This window comes from Ambystoma mexicanum, chromosome 10 (assembly GCF_040938575.1).
Source record: "Ambystoma mexicanum isolate Mex_15411 chromosome 10, UKY_AmexF1_1, whole genome shotgun sequence".
In the NCBI taxonomy this organism is placed as follows: Eukaryota; Metazoa; Chordata; class Amphibia; order Caudata; family Ambystomatidae; genus Ambystoma; species Ambystoma mexicanum.
Window position 1 is genome coordinate 923,452,847 of NC_090932.1, and position 26,542 is coordinate 923,479,388.

The following is a 26,542-nucleotide window of genomic DNA, read 5'->3' on the forward strand; positions in this document are numbered from 1 at the left end:
CACCCCGACCAGGCGGGATTTGTCCCAGGGAGATCCACATCCCTGAATTTAAGGCGGCTCTTCAATGTGATCAGCAGGATCAACCCGAATTGACAGGTGGTGGCAGCCACCGTGGATATGCAGAAGGCATTCGACTCAGTGTCATGGGAATATCTGTGGCGAGTTCTAGAGAAATGCAAGTTTGGCCCCAATTTCCATACCTGGGTTAAGCTTCTCTACACCAACCCTTCAGCCAGAGATCGCACTGAGGACAGGTGCTCCACCCCCTTCCAGATAGCCAGAGGGACACGACAGGGATGCCCGTTATCCCCGCTAATACTCGCCATAGCCATGGAACCCTTTGCAGACATGATGCGCCAGTCACACTCTCATAGGGGCCTGCATACAGCGGGCCAATCCGATATTGTCTCCTTTTACGCTAACACCCTCCTGTACATTTGTTCCCCAGAAGCCAATCTCGCCTCGATTCTGAGGGATGTAGCCCGATTTGGACACATATCTGGGTTGAAAGTAAATTGTTCTAAATCTGTCCTATTTCCACTTACAGACTCCACGCAGCCCCCTTCTGATCTTAAGGGATTCACTTGGTCTCAATCCAACATTACTTACCTGGGGGTGGCAGTTTCCAGGCACACAACGAAGTTGCGCGAGGACAACTACTGGAATTACCACACAAACCTGGCCACTAAAACTACTAGCTGGACTAGACTCCCCATTTCCCTAGCAGGTAGGACTGGAATACTTAAAATGGTAGTGTTACCTCAACTCCTCTACCGATTTACCAATCTCCCTTTATGGCCAGGCGATGAATTCTTCAAGTCGCTACGCCATATAACCAACACCTTTCTTTGGCATTGCGGTGCAGTCCGCCTCAAACTAACAACACTGACCACCCCCAAGGAATTGGGCGGATTTGGCGCCCCCGACTTCATTAGATACTGGGTGGTAGCCCAATCTCAACGTGCTTCCCATTGGTTCAACACCATAGACCTCTCCCCCGCCCCCCCATGTCCGGTTGGAGAAACTAACGGTGATTGGTTCCCTTATCCTTAAACCCGTCCCCACTGACCCCGAATCAGCAGACCCTGTGGTTAGCACATCCTTAGCACTCGCCAAGTACTGGACAATGGTCGACATACCTCACCCATTCCATGGGGACCTCCCACTCTGGAATTTCTTCCCTGATGTTCCATACATTCCACAATCCATTGCATCTCGCTGGGCTGATGCAGGCTTCTTGACACTCCGCGATGACCATAAACAGGGAAACTTCCTGGAATGGACAGACCGCCCTCTCTCTCTATCCCTCCCTCAAACGGAAGCCTTCAGCATGGCTACAATACTCCTCTCTCCGGAAGAATCTCAAAGCCAGATACCCTAACTTCCCCACGCTACCACCTGACAAACCCATAATTACAGAGCTCTGTTCCGTCGACTCCTTCAGAGGGAAGGTGTCAAGGCTTTATACTCTATTACAGACTAGAGCTGCTCCCTCCTTCACCAAACTGAGACTCAGGTGGGAAGAGGATCACAGAGTTGAGATTACCGATGAACGATGGTCCTGAATGTGTGCTCGCACCCATGATGTCTCCTATAACTCTAGATTCAAATTAATACAGTTTAAGGTACTGCACAGATATCACCACACGCCAAGTAGACTGCATCATATGTTTCACGAATTTCCTCCCAGTTGCCCCAGATGTGGCGCCGACCAAGCACCCTACATACATATGATCTGGTATTGCCCACATCGGACTCAATTTTGGACCGAAATATGCTCCACATTGTCGGAAATGCTAGATCACATTATTGACCCCTCACCCATGCGCCGTCTATTCCATGACTTTCCCCAGTTGGGAAGTGATTCGAAGAGGCTTGCTGGACTCTGCATGATACTGGATGTACGCTGCATACTAATGTGTTGGCTCCGCCCCAGAGCGCCCACATTGGCTCAGGACAGTCACTTGGGCACATGATACCGAGGAGGCCTGGGGTGTGCTGCAACATCCACGCTTGAGACCAAGGGATATTTGGCGACAGTTCCGTAATTACATGTCTGCCCTGACCTCAACCTCAGATTCTGAATCCTTTCTCCTCCCCCCCTGGTTCCCCAGATGGTCCCCCCTTGTGAACGGTGTCTCCCTTAATCCCGAATCCTGTACATTGCCTAGAACCCAACCCTTCTGTTCTGGTATGGAATCCTGAAACTGTACTGTAAAATATGCATCCTGTAAAGTGTATTTTGATGTCACTCTGTGACCATCTCTGGTTGCCTGTGTGTTAAGTCAAATAAATAAAGGTTTAAATAAAAAGAGAAAAAATAATGAAGGAGCCAGCAGGTAGCCATGCATTTCTCATCAATACTTTACTTATAAAAACTTTAAACTTTTAGTGGTAGGACTATGAATTAGGGCAGTCATTTCCTCCTGTCAAATGTAATCAAACAAATACCATCACATGACGTTATAGCAGCAAAGGAATAGCAGCAAGTTCTATTAATTCAATTTTTTAAGGATTCATGTCCAAGGTTCTGACACTTACTGGCCGGATATCTATGTCACACATCCCAACGCTTGTAGTAACAACATGGCTAACTCCCAGCATTGTGTTTCCTGACAAGCCCTAAAAACATTTAAAAAAAAGTGTAAATGTAAAAAAGAACACAGTAAATTAAACTTCCAAACAACTGTTGAGTTTCAATTTAAATACAAATTGGCTTTTTATAACATGCAATGCAGTCTTGTATATTTACTCCAAAATTTACAAAGAGTATTCCGATCTGGCTATGCTAAGTTCTTAGAGTATTTTAATATACTGGAATTCATATACACATTACTTCAGATTGCAAACTCACTAAAACAAGCTCCAAATGCTGTGCATTTTAATTCTTTATCTAGCTTTTAGTTTGTCCACATTCTTTACATCCAAGCACGGACTGTGGGTCTCATTTCCATTATCGGAGCCATGTACTGTGCTGGCTTGCTCGAAACAAACTTGTAAAATGGTACATCTTATAACTTCTGCAGCAGCATCTCAGACACAGGAAGCTTAATTGTAGAATCACAGGAGTAATGGGGAAGGAAGATGAAATGTCTGGCAAATTCCTTATCAAATACTGAAGCAGCACTACAGATACACAATGGATATCCAAATCTACTTTGTGACATTTTTGGTAAATACGAAATACATTTGAAAACTGGAAAGGCTGGCATGTCTAACTAGTGCTACAAGTACTTTGATGAATCAATTTGACAACAAGGATGACCATCCTTAATTACTGAACTTTTTTTGTACAGTGCTAGGCAAGATTATGAGAGTTATTCTCACCAAGAGGATGTGCAGGTTTACATTTAGTGGAACGAATCAACATGCAGAGAATAAATGCATTTGATAACCAGGATATGAAGCACTAACCAAGACTATAGAAGCAGTTTGTGCAGAATAGCTCATTTTTCATGGCCTCTGTACATCCAACCTCCTCTACTAGCTGCTCTGGCCACGTCCTAGCTCTCATCCGCAACCCTGGCCTAGCTAGGGCTATGGCTTTGTTAGGACAGTTTTTCGGCAGTCCAACTAAGGGCTTAGTAAAACCATTCAGCTGAGGCAGGACAAGACTCCACTCTTAATATAAGGCTGTACCACATCAGTTCAGGGTAGCGTAGACGGAGCAGCCAGGCTCATCTTAGGAGGGAGGGCTGTAGAATCCGTACAAAGAAATTGTAATACAAATGGTCCAAAGTAACACTCAAACACTATGGGCCTCATTACGAGTATGGAGGCAGCCATGCCCTTAATAAGGGCATGGCTGCCTCCATACTGGGTTCCAGCTCCGGGTTCCTTCAACGAGGAATTACCGGGCCATTCCAACCTTGGAGGACCTGGTAATTCCTCATTGAAAAAAACTCATCCCCATTTGAGCCCCCATAGGGCTCAATGGGAATGGGGAGGGAGCTAATAACGGGCCAGTTAGTAACTGGCCCGTTATTAGCTCCCTGGTCCCCTTGCGGGACCCACTAAGGACGCCTGGTCTGGCCAGACGTTCTGTGTGGGTCCCACAAGGGAACCTCGTAATGGGGCATCCCGTAATGAACGGTGCCGGTCCCGTACCGGCACCGTTCATTATGGGACCACCAGGGTCATTAATGAGGCCCCTATGTATTGTAAAAATAAATGGTTTATTTAAATACAATTAGGCCCAGATAAATCTTGGGGGAAATAAGTACAATCGCAGATCATATAAACACATTATAGAAAAACAACACTATACTTGAAGGTACACAGACTAAAGCATATAACCTTATTTGGAACACCTAACAGGAGTTCTAGGTAAGTCAAAACCAATAGTTACTTTTAGATTACTTCAAGTAATAACAGGGTAGTAGACCCCATCAGTTGTACTGTGACTGTCAGCAAGAAATTGCATAGTAGTATCAACTGGAAAATAGATGTTTCTGATCTAGTAAAAACAGATTCTAGGAAGAGTATAAACCTATAACTCTAATTCAGGATAACACGCAGTTATTCTAAGGGAGTTGGACCTGGGGGGGCGGGGAATGCAATATTCAATTACAGTTGCTTTTCAGTTGCCGGACTAAGGGAAGCAATAACTAGCTTATTTTAGGATAACAGTTATGCTCAAGGTAAGTAAAACCAATACACGTTTTTTACAGAAGCTATCAGCAACTTAGAAGGCAGGTATAAACCTCAAGAGTATTTTTGTGTCCCTCTAAAACAGACCAGGGAAGGCAAAACCCAGTGTTACACTTTATGAATGACTCAAAGATCTTCTATGTAGGTAAAACACAGTGCAGACTTATTCTGGACCGGCTAACAACAAGTCAGGGGAAGCAAGACCCAGTTGTGGGCACTCGTACATTTATCCTAATCGGGAATAGTGAAGTGAAACCAACAGCATTACTTTTGAGAAGAGGCACAACCAAATAATAGGTCAATAATATAACCTTACACCTACTCTGTTAGAATGGCGAAACACTTTCTAATGAAATAAAGATGTTACATATACCCAGAGATCTGGAAACAGGGGGACAAACTAGTTGCAGGGCACGACTCTCGTGGGATATTGCAGGCATATGGAGAGTATGCAATCAAGCGGCGAGGCAGTACGTACACCTGTCGCTCGAGTCCTCATAACTCGTCATAGAGATTACACTTTTTTCTGATCTCGTACTCAGTAATGAAACAGGTAGTGGGAGTGGGGATATACACCCATACGCTTTCCGATCCTGCCCCCGTGATACTAGAAATGAGACTGACGGGAAGGGTGAAGGGAAAGCTCCCCTGACGGTTTAAAAGTGAGGGTCTCACCGATAGTCTTTCGGGAGAGCATAACATCAGCCCTAGATACCTTCTTCGAAGAGAATGTGGGATCTGTGCAATCAGCGGGGACATTATGGGAAAGTTTGAAATGTCTGTTACAGGGAGAATGTATTTCTAAAGAAACAGGGATTCTCAGACAGATTAGACGAGAACTAGAGCTTAAGGAAAACAGTATACAAGCGATGCAGGCAGCATCCCCGAACCCTACGGATCGTGAACAAGCTGAGATTCTGACCAGACTACAAGAATTTCACAAATTGGCTGTTTGGGAAGTGAAGTAGATCAGTAGTCAGACTAACGTGCGCCAATATGGGGAAGGGCATAAACGTGGTCAGATATTGGCCAAAGCAACCAAAATGGATGGGCTGGGAGGCAGGATTCAGGCTATTGTAGATGAGCAGGGGAGGGACAAATTTGAGGACACTGAAATAGTACGGCAGTTCTTCAGTTTTTATAGTCATGTATACTTATCCCAGATACACGCTTCTCAGACAGACATTGAGGAGTACCTGGAACAGGTAGCCCTATACTGGTGCTCCGAGGATCAGAGAGAACTAAGCCGTCCTCTAGCACTGTCGGAAGTACTGAACACTATTAAGTCTTTGCCGAATGGGAAGTCGCCGGGGCCCGACGGGTTCACGGCAGAATTCTATAAATACTATGCAGAAAGACTGGGGCCCGCAGCTAGGAATGTACTAACAGTTTAGAGAATGGGTCCCTGCCGGAAACACTGAGGGAGGCGGTGGTCGTGGTGCTGTTAAATCCAGATAAACCCAGTAACGATTGTTCCTCTTAAGGCCCAATCTCGCAAAATAACAGATAAAATCTTAGCAAAGATCCTAGCCTCACGGCTTTCGCCATTGATGCCGTCGATAGTACAGGCGGACCAGGCGGGTTTCATCCAAGGGTGATCTACCTCGTATGGTCTCTGGAGGATGTTCGGGATGATTGCGGCAGTATCACCTGAGGACTCGATAGTGGCGGGCTTACTGGACGCCACTAAGGCGTTCGACTCGGTCGAATGGCCGTTCCTGTTTGCAGTATTACAACGGATGGGATTAGGTGAAAATGATAGATATGGTCAAGCTGCTATATATACAGCCGGTGGCCAGGGTCAGGGGGAACGGTCAGATGACACCGCTAATGGCCTTGGAGAGGGGAACACGACAGGGGTACACACTCTCGCCGCTGCTTTTCGCCTTAGTGATTGAGCCATTTGCCAAACGGATAAGAGAACTACATGTGCACCGTGGGGTAAGGTTACACACCAATAGGATAGGGATTTCACTATACGCGGATGACATGGTGCTGTCTGTCAAAGACCCTAGAGTCAACCTAGATCCAATAATGAGGGATTGTCCAGAGCTTCAGGGTAATATCAGGGCTAAAGGTGAACGCCTCCAAGTCTGTACTCTTCCCACTGACGGAAACAGCCGAACAATACCATGATGGCTGGGGATTCCAGTGACATAACTCGGACTCACTATTTGGAATCTGTGTTGCCAGGGATAAAACCGTGGTCTACCATAACAATTACCTGCGAGTCCTAGATCAAGCTCGAGCGCCAATGATGCAATGGAAAAATCTCCCTCTTAATCTGTATCCCTAGTTAAAATGATACTACTCCCTAGATTGCTCTATGTATTTCTGAACACTCCAATAGGGATATCGGGGGGAAAATACTTTCGTAATGTGAAGTCGGCGATCTTGCAGTTTTTGTGGGTTGGAAAACTTGCTAAAGTATCGTGGGATAAGTTGGTGGCACCTATTCCTGAAGGGGGACTGGCATTGCCAGACTTGGAAACATACTATAATGTGGCACAGGCGGAATATCTTAAGCACTGGTATGAGGTACAGGGAGATAGGAGGCACGTGGACGTGGAAAGAGCAGTGGCAACACCAGGCCTCCTAAAATCAGTTATTCTTATAGCACACCAGGCAAAGTACACTCAACATGAAACTTAGAGGTAAGCTGCAGAGCATGGACGTGCCTTGAGCATAAAAGGAAGGGGGAGGTTCTATACTCACCCAGACTTCCCGTTGTGTATGTACCAGGGACCCCAATTACTGTGAAATCAGGTTTTGTAGCTCTGGTGAAAAGGCTGGGGGTCTCTAACTTCGGAGAACTCTTTTCAGAAGGGAAGTTTAGAACACTGGAGGAGCTAAAAGGGAAAGGGGCAATGTCGGCTTTGGACATATTCATGTAGTACCGCTTAAGGGTGAGCCTGCACCAGGTGTTCGCCACACTCTCGGACCAACCCCAGATCTCCCCCCATTCTGGGCAAACTACTACAAGCTATAATAGGAAGCAAAGTGACGTCTGAATTATACACTATGTACATGCACACCAGAACCGAATCTCGCAAAAGGCAAAGTGGGGAAAAAACCTTGGGAAGGGAAATCCCGGAAGATATGTCGACATTTTTGTGCCGGGATCAAAAAAGGGGCAAGATTTAAACTAATCCACTTCAAATGCATACACTAGTTTTATTATGTCCCGGCTAAACTAAAAGAATACTTCCCAGATGCAATGGGGAGATGCAATAGGTGCAACATCGAACAGGCAGACTTTCTTCATGTATCTTGGAACTGCCCAATCATAAAACGATACTGGGAAGAGGTATTCGACACGGTTAGCGGCGTCACAGGCCAACCGATACGTCCAGAACCAATGATAGGACCGCTGGTTTATACCAAAGAGGTCTCCAAACACCAGGAAACTGATTAGTCTACTGCTCATACTGGCCAAACGGTGGGTGGCAATACGGTGGTGGGGGAAAGGGGGTCGATGAGGGGGAAAGGGAGGCGAGCCCTAAGCATTCACAATGGAAGTCAGATATAATGTATTGCATTGATATGGAAAACGGTTGGGGGTCTTTGAACCAAAGTCGTTGCAATGTTGGTAATATTTGGGATGCTTATACACACTACTTGATACAACAATCTGAAGACGTGGATGAAGTGTCATCTACATCGGAAGCAGTGTGTTAAATGAAGTGATTAATGCATAAAAGGGTAGCAGCGGGATCTTATATGTGGTAGAGGAGCCGCTCTGCTGTCATCATCCGAGAATACATGACTTGTACAACTCATTGCATGAAACATATGTGCATCAAGATACATGGACTAGAGATTGTAGGGGTGTAAGAGGGTTGGGAGGGGGCTATAGAGGATTGCAAGCACACAGTGCTGATCGATTCTTTTCTCTGTTAGATACCAATAAATAAAATAATTTAAAAAAATAAAATATGTTACATATACTTTTCAGAATGGCAGAACATTTCTAAGGCAAGTAATAAGCTTACATATATTTTTAAGGTAAGTAACAACTTTTGCAACTGTTCACTGTCAGAGTTAGTTACCAAACAATTTATTTTGCAAGTAAGTAACTTAGTCTCTTTTCTAGGAAAAAGGCCCAATTCTTAGAAGTCTATCCCTTATTCTTGGAGCATGGTTGTTCTCAGTATCAGAAGGGGAAGGGGAAGGGGGGGGAGGTTCCTAGGGTCTAGTTTCCAAGAGGCAGGTCAGGATAGGTTCTTAAGTAGCAAAAGTGAGTTTTTAAAGAAGACTGTTAGAAAAAGTAAGTACTTTACTCTAGAGTTAGTGGGAGGTCGAGGGGCTTCACAGAAGACACCGTAGGAGGATCCCAGCAGGGGTGTTAAGCAAGATTGTATCCAGTACCCTGTGGGAGTCTGCACCAGCCTTGTCCTCTTGGCAATAGTTAACCCAATCTTTGGTATAAGCATGTACTACACAAGTTGGTAGAGTGACTGAGCAGCAAGGCTTATCTCAAGAGGAGTCAATGTGAGTCGTAGGGTTATTACAGATTCACAGTAACAAGTATTCAAATAAACACTTACGCTTAAGGTTTCTTGATTAAACAATTATTTATTAGTCAGTTGAATAAGCCTTCTTTAGAAGGGAGCATATATATATATATAACACAAAAATATACTTCAAAATACACACTCTCAGTAAATCAGTAGATACGCATAGGGGATGGCACACAGACACTTCCTACACCCTGAGGTGACTTAAATAACTAGTACACTGTGGACATTGATATATCACTTGTACATTTAGAGCAATACTGAGTTTGGTGTCAAAGAAAAGGTTTTAGGGAATAAAACAAAGTTAACAAATATTCTTAAGCAGGTAAGTACCTTTGAACCCTCCAATGCAAAGTAAATTAACCCTTTCCTTGGGTTAAGGTAAAGCACAAAGTCAGAGGTAAGAAGTGTCTTTCAGGGAGCCAAAACAGCGAATGTTAATTTAAGCAAAAGTCTAGGTGAGCGGAGGTACTTCTTGCAGGTAAGTAAAAGTCTTGCACAATGTTTTAGAAGTCTTTGTAAGGAAAAAAATAGAATCACTGTAGGGTCACAAGCTGGGAGGCTTTTCAGGGGTAAAGCTGAAAGCAACTCTGCAAAAGCAACCAAGACAAGTCTCAAGTGAGAACTAGTAAGGCTACCCAACAAGAGGCAAGTCCCCTTCGTTTTACAGTAACTTTGGTTTGAAGAAATTGGTTCCAGCTGGCTTCTGTTCCTGTCTAGGTCTGCAGATCCTGTTGTTCCTGGGCCTCAGTCATGGGGACAAGAGGGAGGACGTCTGAGGACTCCTGCACTACGAATGGAAGGTCGGCGGCAGCAACGGGTTCTCGGATACCTTGATGGACTTTCCTCGCATCTGGGGTCCAGCACTCTGTTGCGGTGGCTCATGCTTGGTCAGTCTTGCTTCCTGGGAGTCCAGATGATCTTCCTCGAGCTCGGATTCGACTTGGAGACACCCACTCGATTCTGGTGTTCCTCTCCCTGGCAATCGGTTCCTGCAGCAGCAATGGAAATGCAACCAGTTCCGAGAGGATTTCCAGATGAGTTTGTCATGGGGTTGATTGGTCCCACCAAACCAAGGGGAGAAGTCCTTTGCAGGGCTTCTCTAGTCGAGGCAAATTCAGAGCTTCAACACTGCAGCAGGGCTTCACCGGGCAAACCAACTGTCCAGGAGGTGTAGCAGGCGTCTCTTCCAAGTTCTTCTTCAGATTCCTTATTCCAGTGGTCGACTCTGCCTTCCAAGCAAAAAGCCTTGCCTTTTATGCCGGTTTGTCCCATTCATTCGCAGCCTAGCTGTCACTCCACACAGCAGGGTGGCTGTCCTCCAAGGACAGCCAGCCAGCCAATCACCTTTGGAAGCATTCCTGTAACCAAGGGGATTAAGCACAGGGAGCTTTGGGCACCTGCCTCACTTCCTGCCCCTGCCAGACATGCTGGAGCCAGAGGCGGGCTTCACCAGTGAAACCCGCCAAAGACAAAACAAACAAAGGGACCAAACCTGGTTTGGCGCGCAGAGTAAATCTCAAGAAAGAACTTTCCAACAAGAAATGGCGAAAAAAGAAGACCTAGCCACTTTGACAAAATGGGCACCCATGGGTTCTTTACTGCAGCTGCAATTGCAGCCCGCAGTAGAAACACACAATGGTAGGAAAAAGTAAACCACTGTCGCCAGCCATTAGTTGTACAAAGGGTAACATAAAAATGTTACACATGAGAAACTAGACAAAGGGGATACTAAGTAACACCTCCAGCACCCTATTGTAAGATAGTGTGTGCTGGGTCTAGAAAGTTACAAAATGTAAGTAAAGTCAATTTCACTTCACAGCTCTTGGAAACTGTTTCACCAAGAGAAGGTATTTAAACCTTTGGGAAATCTAAGCATGTCACTGCACTGAAAGTGCGGTGGGTCACAAGGTAAAGATGATGCCTATGGAGTTTCTCAGACTCCAAAGTCAAAAGAAACAGAGTCCAAATCACAGAAAAATACATGAGAGAGTGGGGAAAAAAGGTCTCGCTCTCTCCAGGTTACAAATCAAAAGTCCTAAAGTCCAGCAAAAAGTGTTTGGGGTCTCAACATAAGAGGGAATTGGCACATTTCTGAGAATTCTCCCTAAAAAGAAGCCTGGGTGTACTGGACGAGAGGCCTCCCAATCACAATAAAAAAAACACTGCAAAGCTATACAGAAATCACAAGAAACCTAAGGTAAGTAAATACCCAAGCCAGCACAGTACCGCAGCACAGAAGATTTTGCAGCAGGACCACCTAAGGATCTGCAGCCAAAAACCTGGTAGTTGAATTCCTTCATTAAGAAGACAGAAGAGTGGACACTGGAAGGACTTTTGCAGCAAGGATCACGGTGAAGGCTCTAGGCAAGATTTTCCTCGCAGCTGGATGCTGTTCTGTGGATTTCGAGCCTTTTTCATGAGCACAGAAGACAGAATATCACTGGTCGGATTCTCGTCGTTTTCAAGGATGTTTTTGAAGGGACTTTGACTGGAATCGTGCCTCTGGAGATCCAGCAGAATGCCCGCAAAGTTTCAACGAGATTCGGAAGACCATGCACTGCACAATGGCCCTAGGTCCCAGGGTATTGGGGTATTGCAGCCCTGCAAGGTTGCAGCATGGCATGGGATGGCTGAATATGCGGGTCTTCTTCAGGGACGTCATTTCATCAAAATGCCAGGGGTTGTTGAAGTGACATCACATGCCCATTGACCTCTGATGACATCACAGGAAGTGATGACATTTGACCGCTCCACCATTAAGTGACAGCACGAGAAGCGATGTAACACGACCGTTTACCCCTTGACAAAACAGGAAGTGGCATCCCATAGCATTGTTTCTAAGTACACTATGAAAAGAACAAGTTACTTACCAGCTGGTAACGTTCTTTCGACTGGATGTTCTTCCAACATATTCCACATCTGCCACCTCCCTCCAGAACTCAGTCACCACCAGGCAGCTCCAATACATGTGGAACGAGCCCGCATACTCTGTTTTGCATTTGGGGCATTGACTCGGGGCATCAGGAGCGAACTTGGCTATTTTGGTAGGGGTGTAGTGCAACCTGTTAAGGATTTTAAACTGGATCACTCTTAGTCCGGCGTTTAGGGAAACCTTCTTGGTGAGAGAGCAGTACCTGTCCCAAGTTTTATCATCCTGAGGGATCTGGAGACCTCTCTCCCATTTGTCTCTGCTCAGATTAGCTGTTGGTGAGTGTCTCTGTACTATGGCATATAAGCTGGACACCTTCAAGCGGTCCCCGGCCGTGATCATCTGAACGCAGGGGTGTGTAGGGGGTTCATCAGTGAAGGTTGCCCAGTGTTTTTGGAAAGCCAATCTCATACAGTAGTACTGCAGTACCCTTAGTGGGCCTCTGGCGAGCGCACCAGTTATCGGCTGAAGGGTTGCGAATTTCCCCTCAATGAACATATCTCCCAGGCGCATCTCGTCCCCCGGGTCCCAGGCTGATCGCAGACAAACATCATGTGTCGGAGGGATACCAGGGTAGTTCCAGAGAGAGACCTCCGGGTTATACAGGGTCGACAATCCCAGTTTCCCAAATATTGCCCTCCAGGCCTTAACAGTACAACTAACCAGGTTGAAATCACACGTGTCCTTATAGTGGGCATCAAAGATTACGGATTGTATATTCGTGGGAGCGGTGGTGAGTTCCTCTACATCAACATGCGGCGGGCCGCCATCCCTGGAATACCAATACTTCGAGAACTGGGCCTGGGACACATAATATAATTCAAAGTCCGGGGCCGCCAGGCCGCCCGACGAGTCTGGTTTAGTTATTTTTCCACACTCAATTCTGGGGGTCTCCCCATGCCAGAGGAAGGCTGTAGCCATTGACTTAAGTTTAGTGAAGAGTCTTCCCGGCCAGATCGGTATGTTTACAAACAGGTATAGCAGTTTAGGTAGGACTACCATGTTAAGAACCGCTACCCTGCCATGTAATGATATCGGAAGGCGGTCCCATAATAGAAGCTTGGTCTTTAGGGCCTGTAATGTGGCGTCGTGGTTATCAGCGTATAACCTATCCTTACCATGTGACAAGTATTCCCAAGTATCTGATGGATTCACTAGACCATTTCAGCCCACCCAATGAGCTAGGGCAGCCGGTTGCCGGTGTGAGAGGGAAGACCTCCGATTTATCCTTATTTATGGAGTAGCCAGAGTATGAAGTGAACTCTTGAATTTCCGCCATCACAGGCTCTAAGTTGTTATTCGGTTCACGGATATACAGTAGTGTGTCGTCCGCGTACAGAGAGATCAGCTGGGTCGCCCCTTTAGGTTAATGCCCCTGTTGGAATGTCGGAGCCTGACCGCTATTGCCATTGGTTCTATTGTTAGGGCAAATAGTATAGGTGAAAACGGGCAGCCCTGCCTAGTGCCCCGTCCCAGAAGAAACATATCTGAAACTGCCTTGTTGGTTAGGACCCGGGCCCCGGGCTTTGTGTAAAGCAACTTCACGTACCTGATGAAGTTCAGGCCTATCCCAAATGCCTCAAGTACTGCTAGTAAGTCGGCCCAGGACACAGAATCGAAGGCCTTTTCAGCATCCAATGAGACGGCCACAGCGTTTCTTCCCGGGTCAATCTGGGCCATTATGCCAAATAGTCTATGCAGGTTAAGCGCAGTAGATCTAGCGGGGACAAACCCATTCTGATCTGGGTGAACGAGTGTCGGAACTGCCGGAAAAAGCCTGTTGGCCAGCACCTTGGCGAATATTTTGGCATCCGTATTAATAAGAGATAGCGGTCTATAGGACGACATATCCTGTGAAGGGCGGCGAGGTTTAGGGAGAACAGATATCAACGCCTCTCTCATGGATGTAGGCAAAAGATATACATTCAAGGGATTCTTCCCAGACCCGCAGCAACAATGTAACAAGCTCAGCGCTGTATTCCTTGTAGAATTCTGCACCCAGGCCGTCCAACACTGGAGCTTTATTAATCGCCTCAGAGATCTCATCTGCAGTGATAGGTTGGTCCAGTGTCAGGTGGGTCTCCTCTTGGAGTTTCGGCATCGACAATGCCACAAGGTATGCCCCTATCTCAGTAGCCGACTTAGTGTCTCTATTTTTGTACAATTGTTCGTAGAACCCAGCAAACTCAGCATTAATTTTGTTCTCGTTAACCAAAACCGCACCGTTGGGTTTCTGTATGCTGGTAATTTGATTAGTGTGCCTGTCCTGTTTGAGTAGATTAGAGAGTGTCCCACCCGCCTTGTTGCCCTCGCCATATCTGCGGGCTCGGATTGATGCGGCAATGTACTGCACTTCCCTGGAGGCTAGTTTGTTAAATTCTTGGAGATGTTGTATGTCAGCTAACAAGGCTTTGTCATGGGTGCGAGCATAAGTGTCCTCCAGAACTTTCAGTTTGCCTTCAGTCAGGGCTAGTTCAGCCCGCACTCCCTTATGAAGACCCACAGATTTGGAAAGTAGCGTACCCCTGACCCAAACCTTGAAGGATTCCCACACAGTGGAGCATTTATCGACTGAGTCGATGTTAATCTCGAGGAACTCAGAAATCTCTGTGTGCAGTGCCTCCACCACCCCGGGGTCCCTAAGCAAGCCCCCGGGCATCCTCCATCTCCTGGAGGGTCTAGGGCAGTTATAAGTGAACTCCAGTGTTATAGGGGCATGGTCAGACATCGTGCGAGCCAGTATTTCACATGCCTGTGTTCCTGCGATCAAGGAGGGGGAGACAAACCAGTAGTCGATTCTGGACTCAGAATCATGAACCGATGAATAGTACGTGTATCCCCTCGTAGTCGGGTGGAGGACACGCCAGGCATCCTCTAGGGAGAACTGCGAAAGGATACTTTGCATAGTGAGGGCAGCCCTGGTTGGCGCTCTAATAATCGTGCTGGATCTATCCAGTCCCGGGTTCATAGCAATATTAAAATCCCCTCCCCAGATTATATTAGGAATATCTATTGGTATACATCCGTATAAAAAGGCAGGGTCATCAATGTTCGGCCCATATGTGTTGACCAGCGATCATGCCCCAGACCAGAACATGCCTACCCTGAAGGTCCAGTTTATGGCCTTTGAGTCGGAGCCCAAGATTCGGGTGTATGAGCGTAGTGACCCCCCCCTGGACTGGGATGAGTAGTTGGTACAGAGCCTGGACTTGACCCAGCCAGGCAACAGTAAATCATTATCAGAACCAACAGTATGGGTTTCCTGCAGCATAATAATCTGAGCCCCATGCCTGACAATGTAGTTTCCCACCTTCTTGGCCTTCAAACGATTATTTAGACCCCTCACATTCCATGAAACAAGTTTAACCCTCAAAGCGTGAGCAGAACCTTGCAAAACGATTGCGAGGATAATAACCCAAGACCCACAGACTTCAAGTCAGGCATAATGGACCATGCTAGTGCTCTCCAGACCACTTGTTTCAACCGTAACATAAACATTTTCCAACAAAACTTTCCAGAAGCAAAGACCCAGGCAGCTGGGTAACCATCCAACCACAAACCATGGGGTTCGAAGAAAACAGTCCCCAACTTTCCCCATTCCACCCCACCCACCACCCTCACCATCTACCCCAACTCGACAGTGACCAATCGCAAACTTGTGGAATACTCCCGGGGTAGCCATGTTGCCTCACATGACCGCCATCCCCTGCCACCAGCGCCATCGCACACAGGAGATGGCTGACTTATCTCCCATCACAAGGGCCAAAAAGCCACTGAATGCCAAATCATGAAAATATGTGATTCCTAGTCCGCCGGCCGGGGTCTATTGTTCGGGGCAGGTCGCTCCTCCCTCGGAGGGCGGGGTATAGAAGATTCGATGTAGGATAGTGCTTCAGATGGGTTCTCAAAAAAGTGCGACCTTCCAGCATGTTGGATTCTCATTTTGGCCGGGAACATCAAGGCGTACTTGATCTGCCATTCTCTAAGGCGTCTCTTTACCGGTTCATATGACCGCCTGCTAGCCTGGACAGAGGCGGAAAATTCAGGATAGATATGTATACGGTTTCCCTCGTAATGCAATGTGCCGGCCTCTCTAGCCAAACGGAGGATTGTGTCCCTGTCTCTGTAGTTCAGCAGACGAGCAATTATGGTTCGTGGTGGTGCCCCCGGCTTGGGCGCCGGGGCAAGGGTACGGTACGCCCTCTCAACAAGGAAGTGTTCAGACAGTGCCTCAGGCCCAAATAAGGATTTAAACAGTTCTTCCATGTGTTTCTCCATCTGGCCCTTGCCGAAGGATTCGGCCACACCTACAACGCGGACATTGTTTCTTCTGGACCTGGATTCGAGGTCCTCACACTTGCTCTGGAGCTTGCTCATCGTGTCTTTAATATAAGATCTATCACGGCTGTGCTGCCCAATAGTATCCTCATTAGCACTTATCCTGCCTTCAGCCTCGGTGACCCGAGCACTCTCCTTATCGATCCTGGGCTTCAGTGAGCCTATGGTAGCTACTATCTCATCCAGTTTAGTATTCACAGCCAAAAATCTGTTCTGAACTAGCGTGGCCAGTTTATCCTCCCTGTCCAACACATCCCTTTCGATCTGTTCTTCCTCATCTGGCTGCGTGCAAGTTGCCACAGTTTGGATAGCCGTATTGGTAAATGTGTCCATGGGGCCCTTCTTCTTGCCCTCAGGGGTCTTGGTGGCTCTGTTTGACTTACCAGACTCCCCCATTGTTGTGTCTTCACTTACGTGTATTGGACCTGGAAACGGATCTCAGTAGCGTCGCGGCCCACCCCACAGAGAGCAGACTCAGTGTCCCAAATGAAAAGAGCGTGGGCCCAGCGGTCCGCTTATGTCGTGTAGCCGGCACCCAGCCGCGCAGACAAGCAGAGGGGCTCGGAGTGGCAGGTGGTGCAGCAGGGGGGGCCCACGTCCGAAGGGGGGATTAAGAGCCCAGGGGGTTACGGACCCAGCGGCGCCGGCGGGGCTCCGCACCCGGCAACAGCTTACTTCGCTGGATTGGCAGCGTCAGGATCAAGCACCAGCGAGAGTCGGATAATACCAGAATCAGGAGAGGTGGTTGAGCAGATAGCGTCGGGTCAAAGCCAGGACCGGGGAAGGGTAGGCCATCCAGCGCCGCGGCGAGTCTCCAGAGCGTCCTCACAGAAGGATACGGAATCCGGCGCGAAGGAGAAAGCCCCGCCCAGCAGCGGCCCGCAGAGCCCTGCAGCCTTGACTGTCGATTAAGTTCACCTGGAACCAGGATTCGGCTCGGAAGCGCCGCTCGCGCCGGCGGAACTCCGCGGGGGCAGAGCTCGTAAATGCAGCGCCGCTGGGGGCTCAAATTTTCACAAATGACGCCCGAGCCCGGCCGCAACCGGTACACCAATCTACAGCGATTCAGCCAGCCCAAGGACGGATTTATCAGCGCAGGATGTGAAGGCGGCGCGGGAGCTTCAGGTCTAAGCGGCCATCTTCTCAGTGCGCAACAGCGCCCCCCCGAACAGAATCAGCATTCTAAGATCAACGTAGAACCATGGGATGTTCGCTAGCTATAACCTCTATTGGGAAAAGTCACTGATGTTTTCGTAGCCCCAATTAACTCTTTTCAGCGTTAGGTAAAAATTAAAAGTCCTTGTTACGCTCCCGACTATTGCTGTTTTCTTCAAAATAAACTTTATAACGTTGGTGATGACAGGGTACGTTTGGCTACGCTGACCACCAACATCATTAAAACAGGTGGAGTTCATGGTGAGCGTCTAGTGAGGTCAGATTGAGGGACAGGTGATCTGAATTAGTGCTGCAAGGGCACTTGAACTTAGGGCCATGCATCAATGGATAAGATTAACACAAGAGAGCAGTACCCCGACCCGTCATTTATGCACATGTTAAAGTGAGAAAAACCCTGCTAAGTTGCATTAGACATTTTAAAAAAAAAAAATTAACGATCGATGTATGCGCTTAAATACATGCCTGATCTATTGGGCCGATAACATTTCTGACCGAACTACCCCTTTAAGAACAGCAGTTCTTATGGGAAAATGAAAGAATATGAAAGGAGAAACCAAAGGTTCCCCACCAACACTGCACATAGGGTGCCGTGTACTGCAAACGTGTAATACAGATGCCTTTAAGCAATATGGAGGAAAGCAAGAATCCACAAGATATGGAAAAACAAAGAACAAAGTTGCCCTGGTTACAGCAAGTAAGAATGAATGAGGGGGGGGAAAAAGGCTACCCTCATTCAGGAGAACAAAAAGTTCCAGAAGTCCAGCAAAAAGTGCTTGGGGGTTTCACTAGGAGAGGGGATTAAACCTTAAACGGATAAATCTCCCCAACACTTACCATTTGTCAAAATTGCCATTGTTCTGCACAAGAGGAAAGGGAAACAAAGGTTTGGATTGTACAGAAAACAGGGTTCTGAGAGGTGGGTGAGCAAGAGGGATCAAACAAGACAAGAGTTTGTGGAAAGGAGAGAATTACAAACACATTTGACCTGTGAGCGATAAAGACAGAACACAAGGCATGAAGGGAATGTGGTCAGTGAACATGGATTTGGGAAAAGGGAGGTTAAGGTCATTTTGATGCAACTGTGTCCCCATCAGAGCAGGTCCTTGTGCCTCATTTTAAAACGCACCAAAGGACCCTTTAAACGACATCCCACACACAGCACAAACACTTTTAGTTGGCCACTTGAGCCATAGCAAAATCAGCCTAAATCTGATTAATATTCATAGAGCACTCCTATCAAATTCAATCTGCACCCGACGTGATGTGAAGAAGCTTCAGGATTATTGGGATATTGCTCAATCTGCTTTCAAGATTAAGGACTGAAGAACCAGTTAAAAAATGGATTGCAGTATTTTGCCTAATGTCAGGGTAGACCTTGGGATTGGGAGAGTAGGGGGTAAGGCGGCTAACATGGATTTGTATGAATCTGAATGCATGCTACAAGTGCTTAATTAAGTTGACAGGTAGGATGGAAACAATCTATTAACCACAGTCCACTTTAGACACAAACTTGTACAAAAGGAAACAGCAACTTAAGCGCGATTTAAAGACTAATTCTGCTCAGTTACCTTTACATTTGAAGGATCAAATAATCCCTCAGGAATCTTTAACCGCTCTGCTCCAAAATCACAGTTATAACCGTTAGGAAATTCGTAGTGGACTGTTGGCATCTGTGCAGCCACTCTGTTAGGGGGGTGGAAGGTTACTTTGTTATAGAGATTGTAAAACAGATACATTGCACTGCAGGTTACCTTTAAAGCAATTCACTGATATGACAATCCAATATTAAGAACTGCAATTGTTATTTTAAAGATGGTTTACATACATTATAATATTTTGCAAAAGTTACTCCTCAAGAGTCGATGAGGCCCTCACTACCATTTCTTGCATGTGGGCGAAAAGTCGACTGGCAACATCCGCATGCATGGCTGTGCCTTGCCAATATCTCGGAGACTGCCTATAATTGAGCAATGCAAACTTGAAAAGAAACGTAGCAACATTAAATACACCAAATTACTTGGAAATCTTGGATTTGTCCCATGAACAAACGTCAATTATATGCAAAATGTTATTAAAATAAGCACAACACTGAAAAGACAATTTACCATGCTTATGGTGATGAAAAACACTTATTTTTTTTGTGAAAAAAATAGAAAGATGTCTCTCAGAACTTATAGTAAATGATTCCAGCAATTGTGTAGCAGGGTACACAATCCATTTTTAACAGGACTGGTATACAGATCTGAGTAACACGCATGTGGGAGCAAAGACTGATGAGACAGGCTTAATGTCTAGGAGAAGAGCAGTCATTATGTGCTATGTTACGAAGTACAACACGTGAGCCAGAGACCACTGCTCAATCGCAGATGCAGCTCCAAAAGGCATACTGTGGATGTTCAGATTTAGCAGCCTATCTTGTGTAAGGTTTCTTGTCAATCCCCCCCACCTCCTGCCAACCCCTCCCCCCGTCCCAAGACCCTCACCGGACAACGGGACCAGAATTAAGAAAAACGAATTTAGCAAATGTTAGAGCTTCATCCTGCCAATGGACCTGCAAGGTTATGTGGATCATATGATGCAGATAGGGAGGATAGTCAGAACATCAGAAAGATTCATGGGTTTGTTGGCGCGCTCACGAGTGCTGTCCTGAAAACCTGTCTGCGCTTCAGACAGCATACGCTTTTTCGGTCGGATTTGGTTCCACAACTGACAGCAAACTGGGGTACAGGGATTGTGGAGGCCAGCAAACAGTACCAAAATGGCTGTCGGCCGTGAACTATTCTCAGTATGCAGAATCGCAGGGTAGCCCTCGTCACAACCAAGCTCACTGAGGAAGTTTGCATTCCGGCAGAGCCTGTGCCAACCAATTTCCCCACTCACAGTCAGTACGGAGCTACAGAGCCATTCACACATGATGCACCAATTCACAACCCGGAAACAATACAAAGGGAGAGTAAATCAGGCAGAAGGAATAGGGATTAAGAATGCAGAGTAAAACATGGAATAGCAGCATGGGGTCGGGGTGCTGGAGCACAGCAAGGGAAATAACAGGGGTTCGAAGGGGGAATAAAAGGGAATAGTTTCTTACCTGTAACTCCATTTCTCCAGCATTGGTATCTTTCATGGATTCACATGCTTAGAATATTCCCCGTCGTCAGGCTGGGAATCCCCGGTACATTATATAGACCCTTTCCCGTAGGAAAACTTTTTCGACGCTTATGCGTCCTATCCACCTCGTTTTGTATCATGCGTGCCCGCGCCGTCAGGGCGTCATGATATAAATACAGGCCCCGCCCCCGCGCTCCCTCAGATTTCGGCCCCCAAAGTAGTGGGGGAACCGGTTTGCATGTTCAGGGGAGGCAGGTGGGCGCATGTGAATCCATGAAAGATACCAATGCTGGAGAAATGGAGTTACAGGTAAGAAACTATTCCCTTCTCCAGCATTGGATCTTTCATGGATTCACATGCTTAGAATAGATTACACAGCAGTACCACCACCCAAGAGGAGGCGTGTATGCAAACCCATATACTTTGTTCGCAAAGCCCGTTCCCTATGATCATGTATACATCAGTAATAGTTAACACAGGAAAACGAACCACATACAGATTTCATAAGATGCAACCCCTCAGCCGGGGCTTACCTTACTGGAATAGGTGTTGAAGCACCGCCTGTCCCATCCGGGTATCTTCGGCATGTTGCTGCGACAGGCAGCAATGGCGGGTAAAGGTGTGTGTAGCCGCCCAGGTAGCCGCCATGCAAATGTCCCCCAGAGGGACTCCGGCCCACAGTGCCGTCGACGATGCCGCTGCTCTAGTTGAGTGAGCTCTTGGCCGTCGTAGAAGAGGCTTCCCTGCCCTAGAATGGCAGTACGAAATGGTAGATGACACCCATCTTGACAGTCCTTGCTTCGAAATGGCTTTTCCTTTAGCACCCAAACCATAGGCCACAAACAGCTGTCTCGTTTCTCTGAACGGTTGCGTACGATGGAGATAAAACTTAAGAGCCCTTTTTACATCCAATGTGTGTAGCATGAGCTCCGCTCCCGAGCATGGCTCCGGAAAAAACGTAGGCAACACAATAGAGGAGTGTTTATGGAACACCGAAGGAGCTTTTGGTATAAACTGCGGGTTAGTGGCTAGGACTACCTTGTTCTTGAAAAATCGTAAGTATGGTGGGTCTACCATTAGAGCTTGAACTTCTGAAATACGTCGTGCTGAAGTGATGGCCACTAGGAAGGCCAATTTCCACGACAGAAACTTTAGAGACGATGATGACATTGGCTCAAAAGGAGGCTTCATAAGAGATGTCAAGACCAGATTGAGGCTCCACTCCGGCGGAAATTTCTTCTCTGGAGGGAAAATCCGAAAGAGGCCTTTAAGGAAGTGTTTAATCAGGCGGTCGCTGAACAAAGGTGCCGAGTGCCGTCGACGAGTAAACCTGGAAATGGCTGCTAGGTGTACTTTTATTGAAGATACCGACAGGCCCTTTTGAGCTAAGAGCAGCAAGTATGGAAGGAGCTGTTCTGGCTTAATCGATTGCGGGGCCAAGCCTGGTTGATCCTCACACCATTGACAGAAACTTTTCCATTTGTACGCGTATGAGGCGTTTGTGGAAGGTGCTCTTGCCGCTTGTAGGATACGCCGACAGTCCTCCGGAATCGTTAGCCGACCAAATTCGGCGAAGTCAGGAGCCAGGCCGTCAACTGGAGGTTGTCCGGGTCGTGATGCCAAACAACACCGTCCTGTCGAGACAGAAGGTCGGGGGTCTTCTTGAATCTCATCGGTTCCGCCGCCGCTAAGTGTAGCAGGTCTGAAAACCACACCGGTCTGGGCCAGTATGGGGCCACCAGAATTACCCGACATGGGTACCTGAGGATCCATTGTAATGTCCTCCGGACCAGGGGAAATGGAGGGAATGCGTACATGAATTTGTTCGTCCATGGGAAGGAGAACGCATCCCCCAGAGAGCCCTTCTGAGGCCATCTGCTTGCGTACTGATGGCATTTTTTTTGTTCTTCGTTGCAAACAGGTCTATGGACGGGTGTCCCCATTTCTTGAATACTTGTTGTAGTTGCTGGTCGTTCAGTACCCACTCGTGAACTTCGTTCATTTCTCTGCTGAGGGCATCTGCTTCCACGTTTCTCACGCCTGGTAGGCGGAACGCTAAGATTTTCATGTTGTGTTGTAGGGCCCAATGCCAGATTTTCTGTGCCTCCGTCGATAGGGATCTGGAACGTGTCCCTCCTTGTTTTCTCAAGTAGAACATCGTAGTGGTGTTGTCCGTCATGACACGCACCACCGAGTCCCTCAGTTGCGGAAGAAAAGATTTTAGAGCCCATCGCACTGCTCTCAGTTCTAGCAGGTTGATATGAAGGGAGGACTCCTGCAAGGACCAACGGCCTTGTACCTGTAACATATCCAGATGAGCTCCCCATCCGCTCAGCGATGCATCCGTCACCACCGTCTTTTGAAACTCTGGTTCCAGTAGAGGCATCCCTTTCGTTAGAGGAGTAGACACTCTCCACCAGCCGAGTGCTTGAATTAGTTGTTCGTCGACGACCAGTCTGTCGGACCAGCGACCTCGGCTCTGCGCCCAACGGTCCGCTAGAAATTCCTGGCAAGGCCTCATAAACAGACGGCAGTTGTTTATTAGCGGAATGCAGGACGACATGGTCCCTAGCAGGGACATGTACTTGCGCACCGAGACCTTGGTACCGTCTCTCCATTCCGACGCCTTGTTTTGAAGTTTCTGAATTCTTTCGCTGGATGGTCTCACCAGGCTTGTGTGTGTATGAAACTCCGCTCCTAGGAAGACCAAGGTCCTCGAAGGCTCTACGGAGGACTTGTTGAAGTTTATTGCGAAGCCCAGTTCCTGCAAGAGGGACATTGTGGCTCGTAGACTGTCTCGTGTTTGTTTCTTGGATGAACCTCTGACCAGCCAGTCGTCTAGATATGGATAGACATGATGACCGTCCTTCCTTAAATGGGCCGCTATAGGGGCCAAGCACTTGGTGAACGTCCTGGGGGAGGACTTGAGCCCGAAAGGGAGGACCTTGAACTGAAAATGCTTTCTCCCGACGACAAATCTTAAATATCTCCTGTGTCGTGGGCGTATTGGAATGTGAAAATAAGCATCTTGAAGGTCTAGTGATGATAGATAATCCATGGGTTGCACCGACCCGATAACCTCTTGGAGCTTTAGCATTTTGAATTTTAGGCTCTTTAGCCACTTGTTGAGTACCCTCAGGTCGAGAATGGGCCTCCATTTGCCGTTTGGCTTTTTTACAACAAAGAACCTGGAATAAACTCCTTGTCCTTCCTGTGCTACAGGAACTCTCTCTACCGCCCCTTTTTGCAACATAAGCGCCGCCTCTTGTCGTAGGACTCGGAGGTGGGGCTGTGTTGAGAATAAAGGAGGAAGACGCGGAGGCTTGTCTTTGAATTGCAGCGCATGACCCATGCGAATCGTTGTCTAGGACCCATCGATCTGTGGTGATGCATTTCCATCGGTCGAAGTGATGAGAGACTCGACCCCCCCAGGACGTTCCGAAGGCCGTCATTGGTTGCTGGTTTGCTTGGTCTTCGTTGACTAAGGGCCTGAGCCTCGCCGTCTGGAGGCTTGATAATCCCTGCTTCTACGTGCCGACTGGGACGCTCGCCTGAACCCTTGTGAAGAGTAAGTGTAACGCTCACCTGATTCTCGCAGAGGCGCCGGTCTTGACTGGGCGACTACTGTATCTTCAAAGGTGATGTGTAGCACCCGGTTGGCTCTTTGGGCTGGACCTCTGTGCACTGTATGCCTGACGTGTAGAGTAAGATGTCTGCAGATAGAAAATATGGGGTTAATGAACTGGGGTTATTGGGGTGTCCCTATCTCTTTCCTCTTCTCCTCTCCTGTAGACCCCCAAAGGTTAACGCTCTCACCTTAGGTAAGTGAATGCCGAGCTCTCCATCTGCCTCGGGGCAGGGTGCTGTAACCAGTTTCTTCACTGGATAGGTAGCGCAGGCCTCTTGACTTCAGAGGACTGCTGTCCATCGTTTACTGCACGAACGGTAAGTTTCGAGTCATTCAAATGTCTTTAAAGTCTTTAGTAATGATGTCTCTTGTTTTGCAGGGTTCCGGCGATGGCGGATGACGGGCTGAAGTGAGTTGAAGATGGAGCCCGTGTGATGAATAGAAGCGCCTGGAAGCACGTAAGTAAGCGCTTGTTGCCTGCTTCACTATGCGCTCTAACTGTCTTTTTATTTTGCAGGTACGAGTTCGGAGCGGCTGCAGGGTGCCGGAATACCCACTGGATTAGATGTGGAAAGGAGTAATGGCACGTGAGTATTAAAGTTCCCCAATGTCTTTAAACGCACCTTGTTTTGTCTTTCAGATGCGGGATGCAGCGCCGAAGGCCTCCGGAGCGTGCAAAGAGTTGGTAAACTTTTGTCTTTCAGATGCCGGAATGCTAACCTGTTCTTTCTTGTCTTTATAGGTGTTGCTGAAGACTGGATTCAGGATGGTAAGCCTTTGCCTTTCAGATGCCGGAATGCTAACCTGTTCTTTCTTGTCTTTATAGGTGTTGCTGAAGACTGGATTCAGGATGGTAAGCCTTTTTCCTTAGGCCCAGGACCGGATGCAGAAGACACGATGAGCGTTCTGCTGCAGAGGTTGCAGAATAACGCAAAGCAAGATTCATCCACCGGGTGTGGTTTAAATAGCCTCCTGTAGTGCTTAGGTATCTCCTTCCACAGCCACGCCTAAGTAAGAAAAGAGTTCCTGGTAAGAAAAGAGTTCCTGCCTTCCAGAAGAGTTCCAGTGTTCTGAATCTAGGGAGTGGCTCCAGCCCCACCCAACAGGAAAAGTAGTTCCAAACAGAAGAGGATCAGAGGCTCAACTGGCAGGCAAGTAAGCAGCATGGTCTGCTGAAGGCAAGTCCACCCAAGCATTATGAGCCCGGCGCTTCCAGCGCTGGGACTGGGCATATTTATGAGCCTGGTGCCACTGGCGCCAGGACTGGGTCCAAAAGGTCCCAATTGAGACTGGTTGGCACTCGGAACCTGGGTTATGGATCTGCTTCCAAGGGAGTTGGGAAAACCCTGACCTTTTGGAAGCAGAGATCATGACAGTAAGAGGGCCTGTTGAATCCACGGTCCCTCGAGGCTCCGAAGCGGGAGTTTCCAGAAGCACCCCTGAAGGGGCGAAAAGAACGAAAATTTCTACCCGTTTGAAGGGCGCCGAGGGACCTAGCAGTATCCGTGTCTTCTTTCATCCCTTTCAGCGCTTCATCAACCTTTTCGCCAAACAGGTGTTCCCCTTCGCATGGCATGTCAAGGACTTTGTACTGTACTTCAGGACGGAAAGTAGTACATTTGAGCCACGCTTGCCGACGAAGTACTACTCCATGGTTGATTTGTTTGAACCCAGATTCTGCTAGGTCAACTGCGATATTGATAGCGTGGTTCGAGGCCTCTTCGCCATCCCGCACCAGTAGCATAGCTGCTTTCCGGTGTTCGTCTGGCAGGTGTTCTAGGATAGGGGCTAATTTGTGCCACATTTCCCTATCATATCGTGACACGATCGCTAAGGAATTGGCTGCTCTTACGGTCGTCGCTCCGACCGAGAGCACCTTCTTTCCAAAGGCGTCCTGTCTCCTAGCCTCACTTTCAGGTGGCGTTGAACATTTTTGCTGGACCCTGGCCTTCCTAGCCGCTGCCGCCGACACCACCGAGTCAGACAGAGGCTGTGATGTTAGACATTTTGGAGTGGACTCCGGAGCTTTAAACTTTTTCTCGATCTGTCCCTTTATGGCGGGCTCCGAGAACGGATGGCGCATCGTTTTGAGACCTTCTTGCCACACGTGGTCCAGGATTGGGATGGCAAAAACCGATTTTCTCCTTTGACCCATATGGTCAAAAAGGAAACAGTCTTTCTTATGCTCCTCCG

General features: G+C 47.6%; 1 protein-coding gene across 1 annotated transcript in view; it reads right to left on the minus strand.

The window, feature by feature from the left end:
* ACTL6A (actin like 6A) overlaps positions 1-26,542 on the minus strand; it is a 528,174-nt gene that overhangs the window by 274,049 nt on the left and 227,583 nt on the right. The window contains exons 10-11 of the mRNA XM_069618679.1: positions 19,182-19,296; positions 2,542-2,622 (exon numbers count right to left, since the gene is read on the minus strand). Of these exons, the coding sequence (XP_069474780.1) occupies positions 2,542-2,622; positions 19,182-19,296 (196 nt within the window). The remainder of the gene's footprint in view (positions 1-2,541; positions 2,623-19,181; positions 19,297-26,542) is intronic.